This window comes from Amphiprion ocellaris, chromosome 8 (genome assembly GCF_022539595.1).
Source record: "Amphiprion ocellaris isolate individual 3 ecotype Okinawa chromosome 8, ASM2253959v1, whole genome shotgun sequence".
NCBI lineage: Eukaryota > Metazoa > Chordata > Actinopteri > Pomacentridae > Amphiprion > Amphiprion ocellaris.
The window spans coordinates 24627025-24652183 of NC_072773.1; the positions used below are offsets into that span (position 1 = coordinate 24627025).

The 25159-nt window shown below is 40.7% G+C and overlaps 3 protein-coding genes across 6 annotated transcripts; 2 read left to right on the forward strand and 1 right to left on the reverse strand.

Moving 5' to 3' along the window:
* Positions 1 to 1066: 1066 nt before the first annotated feature.
* fbxw12 (F-box and WD repeat domain containing 12) lies at positions 1067 to 14178 on the reverse strand. 3 transcript variants are annotated; one of them, XM_035943408.2, is made up of 12 exons: positions 13950 to 14178; positions 13426 to 13463; positions 13175 to 13341; positions 12957 to 13081; positions 10742 to 10948; positions 10490 to 10654; positions 10097 to 10307; positions 9118 to 9299; positions 8856 to 8986; positions 8642 to 8694; positions 1529 to 1660; positions 1067 to 1446 (listed from the first exon to the last, which is right to left on the reverse strand). In XM_035943408.2, the coding sequence occupies exons 1-12, from the start codon at positions 14046 to 14048 to the stop codon at positions 1388 to 1390; spliced, it is 1569 nt and encodes a 522-aa protein (XP_035799301.2). In that variant the 5' UTR covers positions 14049 to 14178; the 3' UTR covers positions 1067 to 1387. The 3 variants fall into 3 exon arrangements, with proteins under 3 accessions (XP_035799301.2, XP_054869236.1, XP_023155011.2); XM_055013261.1 differs by lacking the exon at positions 1529 to 1660 and having other exon boundaries at positions 1070 to 1446; positions 13950 to 14176; XM_023299243.3 differs by lacking the exons at positions 1067 to 1446; positions 1529 to 1660 and having other exon boundaries at positions 7857 to 8694; positions 13950 to 14174.
* ptpdc1b (protein tyrosine phosphatase domain containing 1b) lies at positions 2500 to 8547 on the forward strand. Its single transcript, XM_023299242.3, has 10 exons — positions 2500 to 2853; positions 3346 to 3427; positions 3905 to 4070; positions 4790 to 4870; positions 4990 to 5108; positions 5200 to 5337; positions 6202 to 7211; positions 7433 to 7615; positions 7713 to 7823; positions 7907 to 8547. Exons 2-10 carry the CDS (start codon positions 3382 to 3384, stop codon positions 8039 to 8041), a joined length of 1989 nt encoding a protein of 662 aa, XP_023155010.2. The 5' UTR covers positions 2500 to 2853; positions 3346 to 3381; the 3' UTR covers positions 8042 to 8547.
* A 696-nt stretch (positions 14179 to 14874) lies between the features above and the next one.
* Positions 14875 to 22546, forward strand: LOC111588737 (protein Wnt-7a). 2 transcript variants are annotated; one of them, XM_035943378.2, is made up of 4 exons: positions 14875 to 15238; positions 15819 to 16045; positions 18687 to 18958; positions 20918 to 22546. In XM_035943378.2, exons 1-4 carry the CDS (start codon positions 15168 to 15170, stop codon positions 21398 to 21400), a joined length of 1053 nt encoding a protein of 350 aa, XP_035799271.1. In that variant the 5' UTR covers positions 14875 to 15167; the 3' UTR covers positions 21401 to 22546. The 2 variants fall into 2 exon arrangements, with proteins under 2 accessions (XP_035799271.1, XP_054869251.1); XM_055013276.1 differs by lacking the exon at positions 14875 to 15238 and having other exon boundaries at positions 15838 to 16041.
* Positions 22547 to 25159: the final 2613 nt, after the last annotated feature.

The following is a 25159-nucleotide window of genomic DNA, read 5'->3' on the forward strand; positions in this document are numbered from 1 at the left end:
AACTCATTTCCCATAAGGCCTTTCAATTTGCTTATGTGGAGCCCGGAAATGTGCCGAAGCGCTTGTTGTCATAGAAATAGAAACAGCAGACCGACTCGCCACATGTATGTCTGCTGCCATCTGTTGGAAAAGGTCATGCATTTAAACTGTTCAGGCAACTGCACTAAATATTGATATACAGCCTATTTCTATTTCTATTATTTTGTCATTGGGGTCAAAAGTCTCATTCGTAATCTGACCAGCTAGCTACATAAGTCTAAAATGTCTTTTTTTCTTTTCATTTACTTATTTCACACTTTGTATTATTCTTGTTGTTGTTGTTGTTCATGTCACCTTGCCCTCCCGTCTTTTACATATATATTGCTTTACTTTAGATTAAATGAATGAGGAAAGTGAATATTCATATTCCTTCGTTGCGTGCATGCTTTCATTATTATTAGCTTTTAGCTGTTATATGTATAGAAATACAGACTGGTCTTGTTTTTTTATTATATGGTACTTTAAACTGCACTAAGGATAGGACAGTATATAAGAATGGTTAACTCCACCTTGACCTGCTTTATGATTAAAATGCTGTAAATTAATGCATAAATGTATGCTGTTACAGTTACTAACACAGAATATAACAGCAACAATTTTATTGCCTTTACTTTTGATACTTGACAATGAAAATACTTCTCCACCTTTGCTCAAGTAATATTTAAAAAACAAGAAATTTGTATCTAAATAAAGTATTTTATAGTGTGGAAATGCAACTTTTACTTAAGCTGAGAACTTGAGTATGTTTTCTTTAATTATTTTACACCATGGCATTTTATATGGCAGATTTCTACTTTATTGCTGTATATGGGAAAGAAGTAATGCAGCCTTTCTGCATTGCTGTCTGAATTTTCTGGTAAGGGAACTTTATGAACATGAACTGAAGGAGAACTATTATGTTTATAATTACAGAAATCCAGCACATCACATGCCAGTTTGAAATGATCACAAGACAGATTTCATGCAAAGATTTATTTATTTATTTATTTATTTTTACTTGTGACCGGGAATACTGGTCCCTGGTTAAAAAAAAACAAAACAACTTTATTAATGCGAGTTTTATGTATCATAAGCTACTGAATCAATAGGCCACATTTATTAATAAAAAATGTCACCACATAATGTCACGGCGTGGGGGTGAACCCAAGCAGAGAGCACACAGACGAGGGACTGAGGCAAGAACAAAGGTGGATTTTATTGTTTTAAACAGAAGTTCAGGGAGTGCTGGACGGAGTGCTGTGTGTTTTCTAGAGCCGAGGGGGGCACACGGCAGGCAGAGACCCTCCACGACGAGTAGGGGATCCAGGAGCAGGCAGCAGGTCCAAGATGAAGGAGGAGGGAGGTCTGGTCAGAGTGCAGGAGATGGGGGGACAGAGCAGGTGGGACCAGGCAGCTGGGTCAGCGGAGCTAAACAGGAAAAACAGGGTTAGTCAAGGTAAGGCTTTTTCAATGGAGAACTTTAGCAAAAGTGCAAGGCGAGACAACTGACTGCGTGAGCAGAGTTTAGTATCTGGCAGGGTGTGGAGTGTGCAGCCGGCTTTTATGGTGGAGATGATCAGCAGGTGTGCTGCACCACAGCTGCCCGGAGTTCCGTTGATGAGTGATTGGTGATGAACAGCAGCTGGACAGAGCAGGAAGGTGGAGAGAGGAATAGGAGGGAGGAGGGGGAGAGGGAGGATGAGGGAGGTCAGGTGGGGGCTGAAGCTGGGACAGAGGAGGGAGCCCTGACACATAAGCTCAAATAAGATATTAGACCGTGACGTTTTCATTTATTTACTTTGCAGTATACACTTACAATCATCCTTTATTTTATGGTGGTACTTATTGTCTTATACAACCATAAATAAAAAGATTGCAGAATATTAAAAACAGCATGAAATTCAAGGATAAGTGCACAAGAATCCACTATCATCTGTTTACCACAACATAGACAGCAGTATTTTACCTTTGCATTGGGATTATTAGCTCTTAAGTCTCTTCAGATGCTGCACATAATAAACTGATCTCTGCTCTCTAACCTCAAGCTAACCAGCTTTAAGGTGCAAGGTAAGCCAATAAGATTTTATCTACTTGCTATGTCATTAAGGTCCCACTATTTGTAGCAGTAGGCAAAGAAAGTTTCAGAGTACCAAAATGAGAAGTCTTTTGAACCTCCTCATGACTAAAATCTCACATCTATACATTCCAATTCACAACGAAAAAATTTTAATCAAATGTGTCATCTACTTATTGAGAATCTGTTATAATGAGTAGTTGGTGAAGTCTTGTGTGAAGGAAAATTAGACTTTTATTATGAAACAATGTATGTTTTAGATCAGCAGAGGGAATGAGAATGTGGATATAGTTCACGTTTTTCTTGAGGGATGGGAACTCCATTTTACACCTGCACTTAATAAGATTTAGAAGTCTAATCTGGGAGGAGTCAGGAATAGTCTGAAAGTCCCCCCCACAGTCACAGAGTAAGAGGAGGGATCTGTGCATGGAGCCAATCACTAAAGACGCAGTCTCTGCTGCTTTTCAACACCCTCTCGATGGTGATTTATTCCCATATTTGATTTATCATCTCGGTGGGATGGATGGCTTCTTGCAGGGGAGTACACAGAATCCACCGGAAACTTGTGTTGCCCACTGCACAGAGATAATCTGAGACAAATCAAGTTAAGCAAGGCCACAGGATTGACCTTCTGCAGAGCAAATGAGGGAGAGACAACGTTGGAGCTGGGGAGATTGGCGTCAGAAATGTTGGTAACTGCAACAGTAAATCATCTGTCTTTTGAGATGGTGGTTACAGGCATCTTATCTCAACTACTAAAGGTAAATTATCAATTGAAATTCATTTTTTTCTATTTTGTTGTATTTATTGTTAGATTGATTGCATTTTTTCCATGTTAGCTAATCAGCTGGTAAAACTTGACTGTTTTGCATACTAGTCTTGATATTATCATGAATTCTGGACTGTGATGAGGCACGAAGCTAAAACTCGCAGTGTAGAATAATAATTTGCCAATCCCCTTAGAATGGATTGTGTCTGCTTTACATTTGACATGTGCATACACTTGAATATCATTCATGATGCTGATCTTTGACTGTTCTGCAAGTCATTCTCTATAATGTGTCTTGTCATGTATAGAGACATTTTAATGTCAGTCTCAAGCTCAGACTATTACAGCTTAAATTAACAACATGGTTGTTTTTGAGAAATGGCTATTTATAAGATACTTTCTCCAGATTCGAGCATCAAATGTTCACGGAATGCATATGATAACTTGCATAATGTAGTATAACAAGGTACATATGTGTGTCCAGGCTCTGCTATGACCATCAGTCTGAGTGATTATACATATGGATTTCCATGTAAAGACAACAGGGGGATCTCTGATGGAATACAGTAAGTAAGAAGGGTTGAAAACACTTCAATAAAATGTAATTTAGGTTCAGTTAGTTGGTCATCTGTGACTGTTTAAATTTGACCAAAAAGTTACATGGGGACTGCAACTGTACTGCAAATGTGCCAGAACAGTAGCTATTTTTACTGTAATGCCCAGATGACAGACTCGCAGTGCCAAACAAGGATTAGACACTTCTAAGTGACTCACCACTGATGATCTTAACTATTTAGGTGCTACAGTGTAATCTACATTACATAGAGTGTCTGTGCTGCTCTACAGTTATATATCTGAAACTTTTCAGTTTTTACTTGTTTTTTCTGCTGGAAAATATATAATCTAATTACTTAAAATTTTGCTGATTAATTACAGTACTGTAATAATTCACACAATACACATGCCAATTTTCTGATTTTAGATTCAGAACTGTCTGTGTAACATCAGATTTCTCTTTTATTTCCTGCCTATACTAACTATAGTCAGAGCTCCCAGAGCGAGGTACACAATAGTAGGAGAAGCTATACGTCATGTCATCCCTGGACATATGCAATGCTCTATCGGCTGTGGAGGTCAAGCCTGCAAGTATGATAATCCAAGTTATTGGACGGATGACCAACAGGCCATAAAAGGCCTCTACTCTTCATGGTACATACACATCATACCTTAGAAGGCAGTTTTCCAATGCAAACATTTATCTCTGAAAGGGACACATTGCTTTCTTTGAAGTATAATTTTATAAGATACTTTTCCAAGGTCAGTGTATAACCTGAAGTAAGCGCCTCTTTTCCTGGTCATCAGACAGCCTTTCTGATAAGGAGCAGAAGCCATTATACCATTCCCTTCAACGCCATCAGACTATTTTGACAAACAATCAGCTTACCTCCCAAAACTAGGAGTTGCTGGTCTACAGTTGTGTGACTTTGGAGTTTAAACGCGTTAGTTTGTATCCAAAGCAGCTTGTATGGTGGCTTTGAAAGAAGCAATATAATGGCTTCAGATCCCTGTCAGAAATGATTGTCCTACAGCAAGGTTAAGAGGTGAAAACATATTTAATATAGTATACACTTAAAAACTGATATTGGATTTTTTTGGGGGGGCTTTTATAGGCAAGTAAATGTATTTTGCTGCTGACCCTGTCCAAAGCGGTTCATCAGCTTCCATGCAGGAATTCCTTCCTGCTTCTCCAAAGTTAGATTGTACTCATTGTAATTTATTGTAGATAATGCACTAAATATGGACAAGAACCTTGTACAACCCCATGTCAGAGAAACTAAACTATCCCTTGAAGCCATGTTAGGTGAACTGAGAAAGAAGTAGACTGCTATGTAACATATGTCTCACTAACTGTTGTTCCACTGTTTTAGGGTTACTGATCATCTTCTCGCTATGTCCAGACCTTCAACAGATATCATTGAGAAGTACAACATTATTGATCAATTCAGAAGGTATATAGAACTTCGTTTTCAGGTTAGCAGCTTTCAGAATCTTTGTGACTGAGAGATTTCAGAAGAAATGAGACTAATCAAGTGTTCTGTGCTTGGTTTGTTCACGTGTTTGCATAAAGGAGTGGTATTAGAACAGTAATCAACCTACAGATACCTGGTGAACATGCCAGCTGTGGAAGTCCTCTAGAGGCAGAGAGTGGCTTTTCTTATCGCCCAGAGGTTTTTATGGAAAACAATAGTAAGTACTTTAAGCAATTCTTGGTCAATAAATATATGTTGTAGCATGATGGTAACTAAAATTTGTAATAATTTACAAACATGTTTTTCAGTTTATTTCTATAATTTTGGCTGGAGTGACTACGGAGTGGCCAATCTCACCACTGTGCTGGACATGGTGAAGGTCATGGCGTTTGCACTGCAGGAGGGGAAGATAGCAGTTCACTGTCATGCTGGTCTCGGCAGAACAGGTACATTTTTAAGGAACTGTATATGAAGTGTATTAAAATGCCATATTGTGCCCCTTTTCAGTTCAAGAATGAAGTCCCACATGTCCCCAGAGTGCGTCTTTTATCTATTCAGCAAAATACTGTAAAAATGGTTCATCTTACCATGATTGTATAACCCCTTGCTTTAACCCTGTTCTGAATGGGCCGTTTGAGTGTCTAGCTTTAAATGTAGCTGAGCTGCTGTTGTCCATGGCTGCTTCAGGAAAAAGCCCACCTCTGCATCTGTAATTACCATATGTAAATAAATGTTTGACCCCAGGCTTTTTGATTGCCTTTGTCTCTCTGAGATATTTAAACGCAATCAAAAGTTGAAGTAATCAACTGGGCCTTCAGATCCCCAGATACTGAGAGTGCACGAAGACTCTTGTGTGCTGTGCCAACAGCAGAACATTTGGTTGGCTTTGCTTGTGGCTGAGACATTTTAGAATTAACAGAAGTAGCTGTTGAAAGTAAATACTCCTGGACTGTGAGGCAGCAGTTTATTTAGAATCTCTCACTTGGAAGCAGTGGACAGTGAGGGGGCAAGACTATGCAAATGTTTAGCTTAACAACTATTGATTCCTCAGTTTCTTTTAAGAAACCGAAGGAAATTCTGCTTGTAAAACCAGGATGCCATCTAGTTCAGAGCTGGCTAGTGGAATGGCAGTAGTTAATGTCTTCATATTCTCACAGCTTTTATTTTACAGATCCAAAATACTTAAAAGCACAATGCAAATGTTTTTTCACTACATGGAACTTTAAACTACTTAGGACAGACATTTCGATCTTCATTTGTACAATATGACAAGAAATTAAGAATATTTATTTCCATTTCTTATCCTCCAGGTGTGCTGTTAGCATGTTTCTTGGCCTATGCTACCAGAATGACTGCTAACCAGGCCATTTTATATGTTCGTGCCAAACGACCCAACTCCATCCAAACACGAGGTCAGCTACGTTGTGTCAGAGAGTTTGCTCAGTTTCTTGTCCCTTTAAGGAGTGTGTTTTCCTGCGCTGAGCCCCGATCCAACCCAGTCACCCTGCAACAGTACCTAAACCGCCAGAGACGCATTCTGCATGGCTACGAGAGAAAGGAGCTGAAGCACCTACCAAAGATCATCCAGCTAGTGTCTAGGCTGCTGTTAGACATTGCAGAGAATCGACAAGTGATTGAGGAAGATATTTTAGAGGCCCCTGATATCCAAGATATAGAAATGACTCTCAGCATAGTTGAGAAGATGGGCCATAAGTTACTTGGAAAGGAACCCCGTTTACCAGGTACTCCCACCTTACCCAGACATTTCAATGAGCCGCCCATCTTCTATCACCGCAAAAGTCTGAGCTACAGTGAGTCTGACTTGAGACGGTTGGGCTCACAGTTAAACCTCCTCACACAGCCTCTGACCTCGCTGTCACAGAGTAATATTCAGATGTCCATTTCTCAGTCTCACATTGAATCCAAGGATAAAGGTTGGAGTAGCAACACATCTGATGTCTCTCATGGCTCAGTAGGCTCACTCTGGAGGGTCAAGAATGTGGAAAACCCAAAAGATGCAACCATTCTGCTGAAGAAAGTGAAGAGGAAAACAATCCAACGTAGTGAGTCAATGGGAAACAATGAATCTACCAAGACAGGTAACATGCTGTCCAGGTGGAAGACAGAGCAGAGGGAAGAGCTAGCAAAGAATGGGAGGGACTTTGAGGTTAGAGAGGAGGAGCATTCTGAGGTGCCCTTCATCACCTTGCAGTCAGAGCTGTCCCTGGATGCCAGGAGGTTGCTAGTGGCGCAGGCCTTGGCGGTGGACCTGTTTCTTGATGGAGAAGAAGAGCACAAGAGCAAAGTTTTGGCCTGGCAGGTAACTAACCCACACCAGTGGTACGGTGTTTTAAAAACAGTATGTATGTAAAAATGCATCAAAAGTTATGCAACGCTTTCATTTGTCCAACACAGAATGTCTACAGCGAAATCATCATTTCATACACCCTAGTCCGAATGACAACAGCATCAACAGAATGTCTTTGAATAGGTCACATATGTGTAGCCAGGGTCTAAGCTAACAGTTCAAATGTGGTGCAGGCAGAGCTGAACCAAGGCGGTGCATGGGAGAGGCTGTGCATGGAGCGGGATCCCTTCATCCTCACTGGACTTATCTGGGCTTGGCTGGAGCAACTTAAAGAGCCAGTCATCTCCATCCAGGATGCCAATGCCCTGACCCCTGATAATATGGATGCTCAGACTGTCCTAAGCACACTTGACAAGGTTAGAGGCTTGTCTGTACTGATTCAGTTATAAAACAACATCAATAATGCAACAAATTGTCTGGACAATGCTGAGTTGAAGTCTCTTTGTCTCTCAGGCCCCTAAGGAAACATTAACATGCATACTAGATTGCATGGCTCATATGCAGAATATACCAGACGAGGTTGAAAATGCATTCCTGAATCGTATCATCAAGGCTTTCACATGGGTAAGAAAATCCATACACTCAATTATTTGGGAATCGTTTTCACCATTTAATGCATTTACTGAATCTTGTTTTCCTTTCAACAGCTGGATAATAATTCAGAGGAAGGGAGAAAAGTTTATGAGTCCATGACAGCAGTCCTAAAGTTTGTTCTTGAGGACATGAGATGTATGACAACTGGAGAAGATGAGACAGCTATGGCTCCCATTTCATTAACATAAGTGCTACCATTTGTGTATGTGTGGTGCACTGTCTGCGTGGAAAAGAAAATGATGCTTTTGTGCCTTTTGTCAAAATTATTAATTATGTAAAAACACACATTTGTCAGTGTGGGCTTAATATGAACATTTGTATATAGTTTATTGTCACAAAAACATAACTAACTTGCCTCAGGATTATTTTACCTCAGCAGAATGTGGATGTAACATATTAAAGAACAGATGACAAGAATATATTTTGCAACGCATTATGCCTTAAGCCAGGACACACTCAATACTTGCATATCTCAGCTCGAAAAGAGTAGATATTTAACATTATCCTTACACTTGGGCGACTTCTTATTTCTTAATAAGCACATTGTTCACACAGTCTATAAATGCCTTTCCCATAGTGTTTATCTGTATTACATTCCCTTTTTTGTAAACATAGTCTCGCCAAAGAACATCCTATTGTAAGTCTACTCTGTATGATGAACAATTCATAATAAAATCAAATGTTTTTCCTTCCAGTGGGTTGTGCAAACTGCATGCAGGCACTATAGTGGAGCTGTGATGCTCAGGAGGTGAAAGAATAAGCTTTTAAGACGTCTTTCCCATCATTACCTTCTACTGAGGCCACAATGCTGGAGTAGTCACAGGCAACATGGGTGAACGCTCTAGGAAGGAGGAAAATCAAATGGTGGATATTTACAGTATGTCACATCAAATACAGAGAAAATACTTCTATTTACGTGGTCGGTAATTATCGGCAAACATTGATGCCAAAACGGACGCTATTTATGCAGCAGCATTACTATAATGTGACAGCATACAGTACCTGGACATGGTGTGAGAGCCTCCCAGTAAGTGGTATTGGCTCTCCAGGGTCAAACCACGGTCTCTGTCATTTCTCCAAGTCAGCACTCGTAAAGAAAGGTCCTGAGATGCTGTCACCACACGAAAACTATCCTGAAAATACAAACATTTTCACACACTTATACTGTGCTCACTTCAGAGATGGTATACTGCACTGTATAAAACTAAGAATTTCACAAGGTGAGGAGATATTTCTCAGAATTTGAAAAGAGAAAGCAGCTCACCACACTTATTGAAGAAATCGGCAGAGTATGATCTTTAAAGGTAGCCAGCAGGATTCCTTTCAGTGAGTAGACCCATAGCTGTTCACCAGCTGCCAGCACTATGTGGTTGCTGTCTTTGGCCTCTAGAAGGATATCTGAGCGCCACAAGTTCAGAGTCAGAGGGAAGAACTCCACCTGCTGGACTAAAATGGAGAAGAGCTTCAAATTATACCAGCACAAGCCAAATATTTAAGAAAAAAAATCCTCACTGTAATTGTTTATTAGAAGTTGAATATGAATCAAAGGAATAGTCACTAGAGTGGTATGACAGGGTCTCTTATTGAGAAGCTTTGCTCGAGTCGAAATGCATCTGTAGTTACACTGCATTCTGGTCTATTATGTTTTCTATAAGTGGGGTCATTCGTATTTCTTTCTGTTTTCTCCCTGAATGCCCATACAACATCTCTGACCCATAATAAGTATAGAAACAAACCTTCGCTCTCCAATTCTTGAACATAGGTAATTTTTTTTTTTAAATGACAGATTTCATTGTCGTATTAGAAATGTCTTGATATGATGTCAGTCATCCAGGGAAATAAGCAAAATACTCCAAATAAATCAAAACAGTTTCTAGTACCAGCCCAGCACTGAATCTACACAGAATTTGCAGTTACAAGTGAATTTTCTTTCAGCAGCTGATTATTATTTTCTAAGTGTTTGTTAGTGCAGCACATGTGCTCTCAGTGTCTGGGCTGCCTGCCATGGTAGGTTTATTTGTGATTTAAATTGCCCATATGTGTGAATGTGAGCATGCATCGTTGCCTGTTCTTTGTATTAGCCCTGCAATGGACTGCCGACCTGTCCTGGGTGTGGCCTACATCTTGCTCTGTGTCAACTGTCATAGTCCCCCATGACCTTCCATTAGCTAATGGATGGCTAATGATTCAATATCAGATCAGAATCATAAAACTAGTCATTAGTCACAGATCTCAGTCCTCACCTTGAATCTCGGACTTGTACTTCGACTTTTTAATGCTGACATCAAAGACAGTGAGAGCTCTGTTGTTTGGGTGCTGGTCCTGGTGGATGATGGCCAACCTGGCAGGCTGGGTGGGTATGAAGACAGCAGCCTGGCACCCAGTGACTGGCACAGACTGGCACAGAGGATCTTCGTCCTCAGATGGAGAGGTCAAACTCTCAGTGTAAAGCACCTGGCAACAAAACAAACAGCAGAAATCTACAACATGTGCAGAAATGCCTTCTATTGTTCTAATGAATCAACATCTATTTTCACACTGTGTCACCTGTACAGAGGTAACGTGGTAAAAGAAAACACAGACCAGGGCAGGAAACACACACATACAGTCAGAATGTCAAAGACAATAAGAAATACCTTTGGACTTAAATCATCATTGTCCTTGGTTCCAGCTGCAATCCACTTCTTGTCAGGTGAAACTAGGAGTATGTTCACTCTAAAGGTGTCACACACCACGATGCTGGACTTTTTAGTCAAAGTTAAATCAACTAGCGTGCACACAGATCCCTGACTGGTTCCAACCTAGAAGAGAGACTAAAACGTTACTTTACAGAAAATACATCTACATTATTTTCAGATCTGTAACCAGGAAATGCTGATATTACTTACAGTCACAAACCAGTCATTGTTTATACTGTACTGTAATAATGTACAGTGTGGAGAGGCAGTAGAAAAGGAGGCCAGTTCTTGGCCAGTCTGGCTTTGCCATGTCTTAATGAGGCCAGTAGAGTCTGCTGTGATCACAACTTCACGCTGTTCATCACTTACAATTCCTGTCAAAGGACTCTGCACAGGACTGCACCACAGGCGCTCACCCTGAGCAACAAAAGGTGATACAGTGCCTTGATGAGAAACGTTTATCTCAATAGACTGCAGCTTTTAAACATTCAGGAAAAACTATTGGAGAAAATTAGTTTCAGCAGTGTTTAGCTGGACAGAAATCTATAAACCTTTGTGTAAAATCACTCAAAAGTCAAATGATTTCAACATGGACCATTTCTCAATAACTGCTTTGAACAGCAGAGTAGTACCTTTTATGAACAATCAAAAACAAAAACTTTAGCAAGACTATGTTGAAAATTCAGGCCACAAAGCACAAACTCAATAAAACAAAAGTGAATCAACCTGAAACAAAAACTGAGTACACTTGTGATTTCAGATCAGCCTAACTGCATGAACTCAGTCAGAAAATGACCTCTGAACACTAGCACAGCTTTGGATGTTTGGGCTTCATCTATCTGTATGTCTGCATCATGGCTCCACATGGAAGAGTATCATTCGGTCAATGTAAAAATCTGATTGTAGTAATTAAAAAGAACACATGAGCCAATGCCCAACTTAAAATGACTCAGAAACACAGGATGCAGCAGTAATCAGCAGGTATGGAACAATCCATTGCACCACTAATCAGAGCAGCAATGTCAATCCTCCTAAAATGACACCACTGTCAGTGTACTACTTTCACAATCTACCTCTAAAAAAACTGAGAGCCACATGCTTCAGACTTGGCACAATGCTTACTAATGGAAACTGGATTTTCTAAGACAGCTCAGACAGTTTGAAATAAGACATCATACAAAATGCATTTCCATAGTCTGCATCAATTAAAAAACACCACATTTTGTTTGCTCTTCAACATTGCAAGCAAAATGCAAAGTTAAACAACAAATTTACATGTAAAGAAGCCCGATGAATAATGGGAGTGCAATCTTAGGTTAGGAGTTTAAGACCCCAACATAAATTGGTTTGGCTCAGATGAAGTCTAGCATGTTTGATGCAAACATAGTGAGGACTACCACAGTGAATGCATAGTCCTGCCAGTGGAGCACTAAGGTTAGACTGTAATGATATGGGGCTGCATGAGTGCAAAAGGTGTTCGAGAGATGATGTACAGAGATGTCACCAGTGATGCCAGCAGCGATGCCTGTAAATACAGCACAATACTGGCTGACAAGATGACTCCAAATCTCTAGAAGCTTGGCAGAAGTGAAAAAATCATGCATTATAATGATCCAAAGCACACTGCCAACTATGAATAGGCCACGTCTGTTGCCTGGCTTAAATCCAATTGAACATGTCTAAGGTATTTCAAAGAGAAGCATCATTCAAACACAACTCCTCTAGCAAAGAAGAGCTAGAAAAAATGCTCTGAATAATGGCAGCACATCCCTCAGGAAATTCAGAATTCTCTGTGCTGAGGAGAATTGAGTCTGTCATCAAAAATAAAGGTGGACATTCAAAGTATTCACAAAATTTTAAAAAATTCATCTCAGTAATTAAAGGTGCGCCAATGTTAATTGCATTGAGTTCCCACTGTGGGACTTCTATTTTTAACATAGTGCATTTAAACTATTGGTTCTTTATTTTATACAAGACCTATTGATCACCTTATACGCAATGTCATTAAGGCAGGGTGCTACAATTTTGAATCATTTCACATTAAGTGATACTGCACAGAGGTGTATTCATTTCAAATGTACATAGTAAATGTGGCTTGCAGTGACACACGACTGCAATACAAATCACTAGTTTAGCCTAAGTAAAGGTTTAAAGGCAGAATGTCAAACACTGTCAGTTTAACTTGTGGCTTTGTGTTGTGGCATCTAAGACAGCAACAAACACTAGTTGGAAATGTATTGTATTGTCTCAGTTTTTGATACGGCATGAGATGAAAAAAAAACTCTATGTGACACTTAATGTTGAGATGTAAAGCGTTTCTTTTTCTGTTATTGTTTTTTCTTTGGTGCTTGTTTTATCTGTAAGCACTATGAAAGTACAACTGTTAACATGACTGCTGAGCATGAATGAAGGTTTTTGCACTGACATTTTGGACGTTCCATGCTCTGACTGTACCATCAGTAGAAGCACTGCAGACTGTGGCACTGCTGTTCCAGAGGTCTGGCTGCTGGACTGAATTCCCCTGCACATAGACCAACCCTACCACCCTGCCTGATGCACAGAATGTAAGATACACAATTAAATGATCAGTATTTTTGAAGCCATGTATTAGAGATTCTAGAAACGCAGAGAGGGAAAGCGTACCCGTGTGCCCTCTGAGGCTTTTGCAGGTGTATCCTCCTGATTGACCTTTCGTCATTTTCGTCTCCAAATGGCACCGTCTCAAGAAGTATGTCTTCCACGAGTGATTTACTTGTTCCTTCCCCAGTACAGAGAGGTTGCAGAAACTCCAGCGCTGCAGACACATCCTCCTGAAGAGAGTAAAGAATCAGAATTATTCCCACACTTATCGCACATCCCATGTTTTGAAGAGACAGTAAGTGAAGGAGGCTCACCTCCATAACCAAGGAGTCTCTGCAGCTTCATGCCAGTCCTGAAAATATAAATATGAAATCAGACACTAGTTAGACATTCATAATAATAATAATAATAATAATAATAATAATAATAATAATAATAACAACTATATTTATAGGGCACCTTAAAACTGAATTGTACTTTGATAGACATACAACAAAAGAAGATACTCAGGAAGACAATGTTAAACAGATGGCTTGTCAGGCAAAACAGAAAGAAAACAGAGAGGAAAAAGTAGAGAAATAGAGTGGAAAAACACAAAATCCAAAATATTGAACTTCAGTAGGAGTAAAGACAACAAACACCAGCTGATACTAATTAACTCCTGCAAACACAAAAAGCCACAGCACATTAAAGGAAAGTAACATACTGACACGAGGGACAAATGCAAATGAAAATACAATTACATAAATGAGTAGAATGAAGGCAAATAGAGAGGTTTTAAAGGGCTGCACTAGTGTGAGGCTCTTTCAGCTACTTCCGCAAACCGGACCCTCCTTACCTTGCACACACTGGAAACTCTGATCAAATCCTCCTCGGTCAGAAATGTAAAGATATGAATGAGGCAGTCGCCGATCAGCTGTGGGTGATCAGGGTCCATGCTGACATGAATGATCTTTAACTGCTTCTTCGCTTAGCTTTTTCTGAACTGAAAGCGACGGCGCAACGACAAGCTTGGGGAAGCTACGGAAAGAATACAGGGACAAGGAGCGGAGGGAGGTTCAGCTTCAACCGGCGAAACGCGTCCTGCGCCGCCAGATGTCGCCATTATAAAGGAGAGGCGGTCCAGAGAGACGTCCAGGACGGAGACGCACAACAGGTAGCGCGCACCTGATGCATTATACAACGAGGGAAGGTGGATGAGCTCTACTTTTTTATATTAAAAAAATCCAGGCATAGCAATTCATAATTGCATCATTTCGCCAGCATTCTTTCCCTTTTCTGACAAAGTGGAGGTAATAGATTTGGGCTTGTACATTAAAATCTACATGAAGTGATCTAGGTTTTAATATATTGAATATAGTTTTTTAAAAAATATTGTTTCTCTCTTTTTTCTTTAAGATTCTCCTTTTTGGGGGGGGGGGGCAAATATTGTCAATTGCTGTGAACAAAGCTTGGTAACATGGCCTGTGCGTAAAATTACGCGTCAGACGCATAAATATTTTTGACCAGTGACCTAGTTAACAACAAATAAATGACTGTCCCAATCAGTCAAGGTGAATTCACAGCAAAGGAGTGTGTAGGCTTGTGTGTGTGTGTGTGTGTGTGTGTGTAAGTATGTATGTAAGTATGTGTGTGTGTGTGTGTGTGTGTGTGTGTGTGTGTGTGTTGAGATTCAGCCCTGGCGGGATTCTTCAGCAGGGCCCCATGTCTCCTGTGAACACGCCCCAGATAGATGAGGCAGATATATAGCCAAGACCTGCGGGTAGCAGAGGAACTGAGAGACAGAGATAATCGCACTTGTTCACCCCAAGGGTTACCTGTGACACCCTCGCAATGACAAGAGGGCCCAGCGAAAGGGGGCCACGTATTGAAGGGAGTTTGGATAATACCCCAGTCGGCGATTTGTAAAACTTCCCGAGCGTCTACAGTTTTTGATGCTTTTCGTCATTTTGGACGTCCTCTGGAGTTACCTGGGCTGCGATCGACCGGAGAATAAGCGAACAGAGTTATTAATCAGCTCCACAAATCGGTGCATGAAACTGAGAGCCGGGCAGCAATGAGTCGGAGAACGCGACGCTGGATTTTAAGAGTTTTGCTTTGTTTAGGAATTGTTTACCTGAAAATTGGGTGAGCTGCGTTCATTTGACCTTTTGTTAGTCAGTCACAAAGTCTTTTATTTTAATCAGGGACGAATGGCAGATTTACCTGTTGCTGGTACTTCAAAAAACGACTAGTGTCTCCTTTATTTCCTCAAAAGCAGGTAGACTACCTCATACATGGAAATGAAGTGTTTAGTGAGGAGCGTAACCGTATCTCAGACTCGTGGGAACTGCGTACTCATAACTCAGGACGTTTCTTTCATCAAACATTTTAATGATGATAAAACTCACATAATGTGCAACTGTAATATAGATGACGTGCACCTTAACTCACATACGTTTTTCAGGTGAAACTAATACATTTGGCTCTAATACCTGCTGTTAAATTTCAACCACCCGGCACAACTTTGTATTTTACAGAAGGACATGATAAGCATTTTGGTTAATAGGCCTACCATCACTTCTATTTAATACATCAAATAGTGCAAATGCATTAAATGACATGGAAAATGTTTTGGGTTGAAAAAACCAAACAAGAAAAAAAAAATGATTTGAAGAAAGTGGTTGGTGGCTTCTTTCCCTCAGTCCTGTCCATCTTCCTTTCACAGTGGCTTCTCGTCGGTGGTGGCCCTAGGTGCGAGTATAATCTGTAACAAGATCCCCGGTTTGGCCCCCAGACAACGGATTATTTGCCAGAGTCGCCCCGATGCCATTATCGTCATCGGAGAGGGAGCCCAAATGGGCATCAACGAGTGTCAGTTTCAGTTCAAAAACGGGCGATGGAACTGCTCCGCGCTGGGAGAGAGGACTGTCTTCGGAAAAGAGTTGAAAGTGGGTATGTTGCTGTCTGTTAACGTTTGTTTACTATTTGATTTTTTTCTCTCACAGCAGTAAGCACAATTTATCAGTCACCTCGTACAGCAATGCTGATTTTTGCGCGTAAAATGCGCACAGCATTTGCCTTTGGCTATTCTGTGATTCAAAAAATGTCACCATTTCCAAGTGGCAAAGTGAATTAAATAAATTTAAAGCTATAAAGTAATTAATATTACAGACTTTTAAAAAAAACATTTTTACCATAACATGCTTTTCCATTTGTTCCCAAAACACAGTCTAATATCTGGTGTTCCTCATTTCCAGTGAAAAGCTGCTCCAGACAAACATTATCATCTGCCATGCATTATTACACCCATAGTATAAGAAGCATCCCTTAAGGAGCTAGTGTCATTTACATCAGGCCTAGTTTTGCTCCAGACTTTTCATTGAGTAGGGCTTTCGGAGCATATATAAAAGGTATCTGAAGCCAGCATTGTAACAAAGCTCTTGTGAATGTTGGCAGCCTTTCTTTTCAGCCCGGCAGAGTCTCTAGAGACACATTTTCACTGGTCTTTATCCTGTCTAGTGATGGGTGCTGTGGCTCTCACTGTAAGGATGTAGCTCTTACCACGGGTATAAGTTACAGTGAGGAATAGCCAAGAGGAAAGCAAGACTCCAAAGTATTAAATTAGAGAAAGAAATTAGTCCAAATCAACGTTCCTACTACAGAGATAAAAGTTTCCTCTGAAGAGGGATGATCTCCAGGGGATGCTGAAATTGTAGTTGGAGTTGTGTGGCTCGTTTGTTGGTTACTGTGATAGGAAGAGGTGGATTAAAGACTGTTAGATATTGAGGACACCAATATCAGGACAGCAAAACAGTGTTTATTCAAGAATATAGATATTTTGTCGAATAGTATCTTTATGGCTACGGTAAATGAAACAAGTTTCATTATCACAGAGGTGGTTTTGTAACACCATTTTGAAAAATATCTTAAAAGAATATATTTTTTGTGAAGATATTGAAAGAAAAACTACAATAACACAATGGTCAGTAGCTTGGACCAGCTGTTTGAGGCCATCTTGCCTGCTGCAGTTGGGAAGAAAGGATTATCACTTCATGCTGCTGAAATGAAAACAGTGGTGTTTGACAATCTGTTCCTTTATGAATGAGTGGTTTTAGCCAATCAAGAGTTTTGGTCTGTGTTTCCAAGAGAGGAGTTTAAGTCTATGGCTTGGACAGCCATACCAAATAGATTGGTTTCACTGATCAGATTAGCGTAGAAGGCGAATGGCTGTAAATGAATACCATTGTTGATGCCCAAGCTGAGTGGAGCTGTGTAGCCTGCAGTCGTTCTTAAAGCAGAGTAGGAATGACCAGGAACTGACATATTGTGTACGGTTAATGCAAGGTGCACCAAATTTGTGGCATTTTAGACCTCAGCTATGTTTGAACTTTGTAGTTACACTGTATGAGCTGAGATCCACTCTAAGAGGCTGCATATTGAGAGTTTCATGAGTGATGGTAAACTGACACTGCTAGTTTAACTCATACAAGCTTTTGAATTTTTGTCAGCGTGCTTTTTAATATCTCCCATCTCTCATTACAAGGTTATGAAGTATTCATTCCATCTCTTGTGGTGAACCCGTGCACTCAGGACTGTAGGGGAAAAATTAACAACGGTGCAGTCAGAACTGACTGACTGCTCTGACACACCTTCTTTTTTGGCTCTGAGCCCATCAAGTCTATAAAAACGTCCACATAATTGATGCCTCAATATGAGCTTTTTTTCAATGGCAAGGGCACACATCCAAGATGTTTATCAAAAACATGGCAGCTTTACATAGTGAACCGGGTGACAGGAGGAAGCACAAAGAAGGTATGATGTTTGTTATGAACAAACAGCGACAAGGGGAGCTTATTTACACATAGATATGATGGATGTTGTAATCAGCAGTTTACTGTTTGCATGATAATGAATCATAGATCTGAAAATTAAAAAAGCGTTCTGCTTGCTGATGCGATTCAAGAATACATGCACGTTTATTACATGCTTTTTTAACATTGTAGAAGAAGGAAAATGTCCTGCTTTGGTCCCATATAAAAGCCTACAAGACAAATTAGACTTTCTTTTGGTTTATTTGTGGCCGGAGAACTCAGCTTCAGAGTCTGTCTATGCCTTTGAGTCCTGTGAGATTAACCTTTAGTTATTTGTCGATATTTCCCTGTACGTAAATGATTTGTTAGCTGGACTTGGGTGCAGATAACGGCAGAATGAAGATTCTGATGTCACTGCCTTATGAGTTTACACAGAATGTGACAGTTTCCAAGTGGATCAATAGCCCTTCCTTGCCTACAACCCTCTTATTCATACAGCTTTGTTGACTATACCGCCAGCAGACATTTTGGTTCACGGGCAGGACAGTTTCCAGGTCAGGTTTCAAAACACTGCAGCCCTTGAGTAATATGCCAGGAAGACTGTGATGTAAGCACACAATGTGTTAATAATTGATCTCTTTTGCCTATTTAAAAAATCTCTTACACAAATATAGTATTCATTTTAAACTGAAGGAGAAACACTATGATCTTCTCTATTTCACAAAATCTAAATGCATACCTGCGACATTTTATTCATCATCTTTTTTTTTCTGCTTCTACAGGCAGTAAAGAGGCTGCGTTCACCTACGCCATCATTGCAGCAGGTGTGGCCCATGCCATTACAGCAGCCTGTACACAGGGTAACCTGAGTGACTGTAGCTGTGACAAGGAGAAGCAGGGTTTCTACAGCAAAGACCAAGGATGGAAGTGGGGAGGCTGCTCAGCAGATATCAGCTACGGCCTGGGCTTCTCCAAAGTATTTATAGATGCTCGGGAGGTCAAACAGAATGCAAGGACACTCATGAACCTCCATAATAATGAGGTGGGACGCAAGGTAAGAAATCAGCAATGAGATTATGCGTAACTTTATACATTGTAGAATTTAGCACAAATGATGTACTCCCACCTCCACCGAGGTTCTCTGAGACGGTGAACTGATGGTTAAGTAGCAGGTCTCAGTGACTGTTAACAGTCTCTGCCATGCTTTGGTGTGGGTGAACCTTGCCAAAGATATGGGCAGTGAGGCCAAGCTTAAACAAGGAGCTGAATAAAGGGCTGCTTTTAAGGGAAGAGCTGTCTAAGTGGCAGGATTTGATTACAGCCCAGATCTCTGCATTGAAAACAGATTGACGCTGTACAAAAAGGCATTAGCCCAGTCCACCCTGTGTTTTGCACCACTCGGGCAGTATACAGTTACCTTTAGGACAATCCCCACCCACAATTTCTCTAATAATGCAAACCCTGGTCAGGTGCAGTGTTGTTGTTTGGTTACATGGTTTGATAATCATTGAGTAATATGTGTCATTTCTGTACATGAACTCCAGCTTCATCAAAGTCTAAACTGAATCTGCATTAAGTCTAAATCATTTTTACATATCAGATGATTTGTCATGCTTGCTGACAGAATTTAATACAAGATAATTCATTTGTTTTCGAAAGAAAGAGCAGAAAATTAGGTTGAGCATAGGGAATTAAAACATTAAAACCTAGGAAAATTAGCCAGGAAGGATTTTTTTCATTATGTATTATTTTCAGTGGCTTTCTGCCATGCATGGTTGCAGAACACTGTAGAGTTACAAAGAGACTCCAGCAGGTCTAGAAGTTAAGAGATTGAGGGGAATAATGTGCCAAACAGCCAAAGTGAGGTTGGAGTTAGTGCAGGATAAAGAAGCAGCTTTGCCCAAGTTAACCGATATCCCTCTCTCTCTGTCTGACTCTGCCAAAATAGCCTGATTCACACAACCAACACGTCCAGCATAGCGGCTGAAAAGCCTCCTCGCACACAATTGCGGCGAGTAGATAATTTTCTGTGTGCGTTTCCAGGACCATGAATTCAAATTGGCTTATCTGGACAGCTAAATTGCCTCCCAGGGAAAAGACTGTACTCATGGATTCAAACTTTTAGCAGTTTCGCTTATTTCCCCATTCTTTTGGCTAATAAATAGACTCTCTGTTTTGATAGTTACCCCTCCTTTATTTATGCTAATTAAAAGCAGTGACACTGAGCAGGAGCGCCGTTCACAGCTCCCTGGTCGAAGACGTCCAGACAATGGCTGTCACAAGTGTTGGTCACAGAACAACTGATGGATTAGGGAGTTGAAGCCAAGGTTTTTATGAAGTGGTTTGCTCAGGGGAAAGCTGTTCTTTTTGGTCCTTGTTCACACGTCTGTATTTGGGTTTTACTGTTACAGTTTATTTGCCAAGAACACAGACGTAAATTTCCTGTGAATGGCTTTAGGAGACCATATCGCATACCAAACATGTAGCATTTTAGGAAGGAAAAAAAAGGAAATCGCAATTGACCTTGTTGCTAAAGAAAACTTTAGTTTCAGTCAATGGCTCGTCTCATTGTCATCAGTTCAGGGTTAGCAGTAATCCTAGTCACTCGGCGCCTTGTACAGTCACTCTTGACATTTGTGTGTTGTGTGTGGTAACTACACACACAGAGCCTGAAATCTGATACATTATTTTGGCTTCTGTGTGTATGGTATCGCACTGCCTTGTGGTGGGGCTGTATTTAATCCCTAACTGTAGTTATTTGTCAGTCATATTGTTTAATGAGCTTCTCACTTGCTTTGAAGGGGCCGAGGTGCAATCTGGATCGAGCGATTATCCAAATACTGGGGTTTTAGAGCATATATGTAGATAAAATATGATAGCAGGAGAAGAAAAATACAACAAACCTTATAGTAATCTAGAATTGGTTTAAATAATTTTAGTGTAACTATCACTCATTGCTGGAGTGTGTTCACAGCTACCTGTTGTTACTACTGAGTTGTTTTTGTGCGTCTAGATCCTGGAGAAGAACATGCGACTGGAATGCAAGTGTCATGGTGTCTCAGGCTCCTGCACCACCAAAACCTGCTGGACTACACTTCCCAAGTTCCGCGAGCTTGGCTACATTCTCAAGGAGAAATATGCCCATGCGGTGCACGTGGAACCGGTCAAAGCCAGCCGCAACAAGCGCCCGAAATTCCTCAAGATCAAGAAGCCTTACTCTTACCGCAAGCCCATGGATACAGACTTGGTGTACATAGACAAGTCGCCTAACTACTGTGAGGCGGACCCAGTGACTGGGAGCTTGGGGACACAGGGACGGGTGTGTAACAAGACAATGATGCAGCACATCAGCGGCTGCGACTTGATGTGCTGCGGTCGGGGATACAACACACACCAGTACTCCCGCGTCTGGCAGTGCAACTGCAAGTTCCTGTGGTGCTGCTACGTTAAATGCAACACCTGCAGCGAGAGGACAGAGGTGTACACATGCAAATGAGAGTATTTATTGGATGGTGTGTGTGATGATGTATGCGAGAGGCTCATGTTTTGGTGTTTTCACGGACAAACCTTACAAGAAGGCTGCTTTTTAATGCAGTCTTTTGAGGAACTTACTGTGTACGCAGTAAGCTGAAGATGGGCGTCATGATTCTTTTGCACACAAAGCTCTTTTACCCTCTTCTTGGACTGTTTGTTGGGACGCAGTGTCGAAACGGTGTGAGAAAAAGCTGTTATTGGAGAAAACTGTCGCCTGGCATATGGGACTGGATGACCACAGCGTGAGTCACCAAAGCAAAATGACAGGACTTTAAGCTATGTGGACGTGTATTGACGTTTTGACTGCTTGGCCTTTGCCAGTACAGATGAATTATGGTGGATGTGATGCTGGGCAGGACACACTGCTGTAGTTCTCACCCCATGTGCACAGATGAAACGACACAGCCATTTGGAATATTTAACATACTGTATTTAGAGAATGAAAATAATATTAATTTATTCTATAAAGAACTACTGATTTTGTCCATTATGGATCAAAAATAACTAAATGTCATGAGGTTTTAGTTTATTAAAGCAATCACATGTCCATGGCTAACACACTGGATTTGAATCTGCCTGGAATAATGTGTCATGTTGTAGAGTAATGTTGTTCCAGATGCTGTAGGCTACTCAAATTGACCTTCTGACCTTCTCTTGAGTTTGTCTTCCCTCTGTTTGCTGCTAGTCTAGAAAAATCCCACTTGTTGAGGTAGAAGGCTGAACGCTGTACTGACTGTCTCCAGTGGTGTTGCTCACTTCAAGCTAATGTAGCTTAAACTGGAATTTATTCACTGATCAAAAACACGGGCACATTTTCCACGTTTGGTAAATATTGGTTAATAGAGTATATTTTGTAAAAGCCTATTTTTATATGAATGTCTTATTTATATCTTTTGCATATTCAATGTCATGTTCTGACCCTGACATCTGTTTTTAAAACCCCTGTGAAAAAAAAGCTGATATATGTAAGTTGGCCCCAGCTGTCACTGCCATAGTTGTATATTGTAAGTGATAGAGACTGTCTGTATGTGTCTGTGTTCAAATGTCTGTGTTTACTGCGTTTCATGACTACTACTGATGGAATACAGGAACAGAATAATACTAACAAGATATGATTTCCATTATTGCTTCCTCACACATCAAGTATCATTCTGATCAAAAGAAAAGACAGAGATACAATGAAGAAACAACATGCAGTGCAATAGTTTTATACGGATATTGAACAGTTGTAATATGCTGTAAATGACTACTTAGAAATTACTTAGTGTCACTTAGTGAGGATATTACTGATCATAAATTAAAGAAAAGGAGTTCCAACGCCATCATTTTATTGCCATAAACTAGCGTAGCAGTGGAGCTGTTAAACTTTTATAGCATAAATTACCCTAACTGCTTATTAAACAGGAATCACTTAACTTATAGTCATTACTTTTCCTTTCAAATAGACGTTAAAGTAAATCTTAATTGATAGTAGCCATGTTGTAGCTTGCATCATCAAGCAATTGGAGGTATCATAAAATACAGATAAATGTTTCTTAAAATCATATGGTCACCATGGAGATAAATCAGCCCTCAAAGGACAAGTGCAACGTTTGCGGCCGAAAGAGAGATGTTCTTTGAGAGGGGAAAGTTATTCAGGCTTAATTGAGGGCCCATCTTGCAGACCGGGAAGCAGCTGAATGTGTCCGAGGAGAAAAGTGTTTGTGCTCTAATGGTAGGGTACCGGTGTAATTGATGAGGCTGGTCGGGCAGACTGTCACAGTGATGACTTGCTCAGTCGGGGGAGTGGGAGCTGTCAGGTGATAGATGACTCGCACATCTGCTTCATTCACTCCTGGGCCACTAGTTGCTACAACAACTCCAGCGCAGGCGAGAAAATGCAGGGCAGTCTCCAAGAGAGGCCGGCCGACGTGACAGGGAAATGTTAACGACGCCAAAGCCCACAGTCGTTACAGATTCCACTCTCATCGGCCTGGAAGTGGAGTGAGGAGACGGGCCCAAAGGTGCTGACGGAAAACCTGCTCCCAATAATCTCCTAGGATTGACAAATGTAGCTTGTAAAGTTTTCACCTGTGCTGTATTTTCAAGCATTTCCACACAGGCATATGTTTCCCCTCAGTAAAAACAACCTGTTTCACCTTCTTTGTGAAAAAAAAAAAAAAAAGCAGTGACACATGAGAATTCAGGTTTATTTTACAGTCACCATATCGTGCGCCAATGGCAGTGATAATCTACCCAGAATAAAGAGAAAAGGGCGTGAAGGGATAATAACAGAGGCTTGTCTCTGTCTAACAAAAGCTTTCGGCTTTCATAATATTGATACAAAAGACTCGCATAAGAAAAGGCAGCTGCTCAGAAAGCTCTGGTTAAAACTAAACTAGGGTTTTGTGCATGAGACGCACATCACTTCACCTCATGGACAAAACACTTGCATCTCGGAGACCTTTATATGTGTCGCCTATTTGCTTTCACTTGCAGCAATCTAACATTTAAATGACAAGGGCAAAATACAAGCTTTGTTTGGATACTCTGAATGTGGCGCTCTACAGTTACAAGGTGCCCTTAAGTTGTGCCAGTACAGATTAATCATGGAGACTGACACCATTAAACCTGTGATGCAGCTATTTACAGCAAAACAGGCTTTTTTTTTTTTTTTTTTTTTTAAACAAACAATGTAGTTTTAGCTACTGTTACATGTAATCCACCTGCAGTGTTTTCCAGTCAGGTGCAAAACACCACCACACAGAGGCCACAGCCACTTCATCCCCGCTGAATCACAAGCACAAAATACCACCTTCTTTGATATTTCAGCCTAAGTCAGACACCCTGCAGGATCACTGAATTGCTAATTATACTCTTAGCCGTGTTTCTCCATAAACAGGACCAGGCCCATGCCAAGATGTTCAGGGGTGTAATATACATGTTGCTCTGAAGTGGGGTGGCGTTACCCTTTGGAGTTTTGTTTATAAAAATACACACACACGCATAGACACACGGGCGCACAAACACACGTGCTCACCCATCACCTGCAGTAGTTGGAAATTGGTGGTAGCTGCAGATTTATGGTTGGTAGTCTGGCTCACTCCCTTTGTTATTGCTGGAGGTCTGCCACAGCTTCCCTACCTGCTCCCATGACCTGTTACATCAGGGCAGCCCAGCACTGAGCTCCAGCCAGCAATTAGCATCAAAGCTAAAACAAAAGAGTCTTTAAAACATACTCAAGCAAGGCCTATCCTGCTCTTTGTTTTGTCATTAGATCGTCCTTGAACGCACCACATCTGATGATGCAGACATTTGTTGAAAGGCGTGATAGCATTTAGGATTGATTTCTAATTACAACAAACTAAGCAATGAGATTTTTTTATGCAGCCCTTCCTTTTCTACCCTCCATTGTATCTGCATGGCAGCACACGTGAAACATAGAAGACATGCATTTGCTTTTTCAAAGAAACTCCTGAAAATATACCACCAATGAATAAGGAAATGACTCATAATTTCACAGTTAAAGAGTTGTTAAATCATACATCTTACAAGGCTTTCATTAACACACGGCTTTAACTGTGTGTGTGTCTGAAATGTTCTGTTTCAACAGTTTCCAACATTTCACTCAAACAAGTGGACAGCACTAAAGACAATAATTTGAAGAGGGGAGGAGGAGTAAGAAAACGCGCTCTCCAGTTTTTCTTTCCCCTTCGCTCTCTCTGACCATAAATCTTCTGAC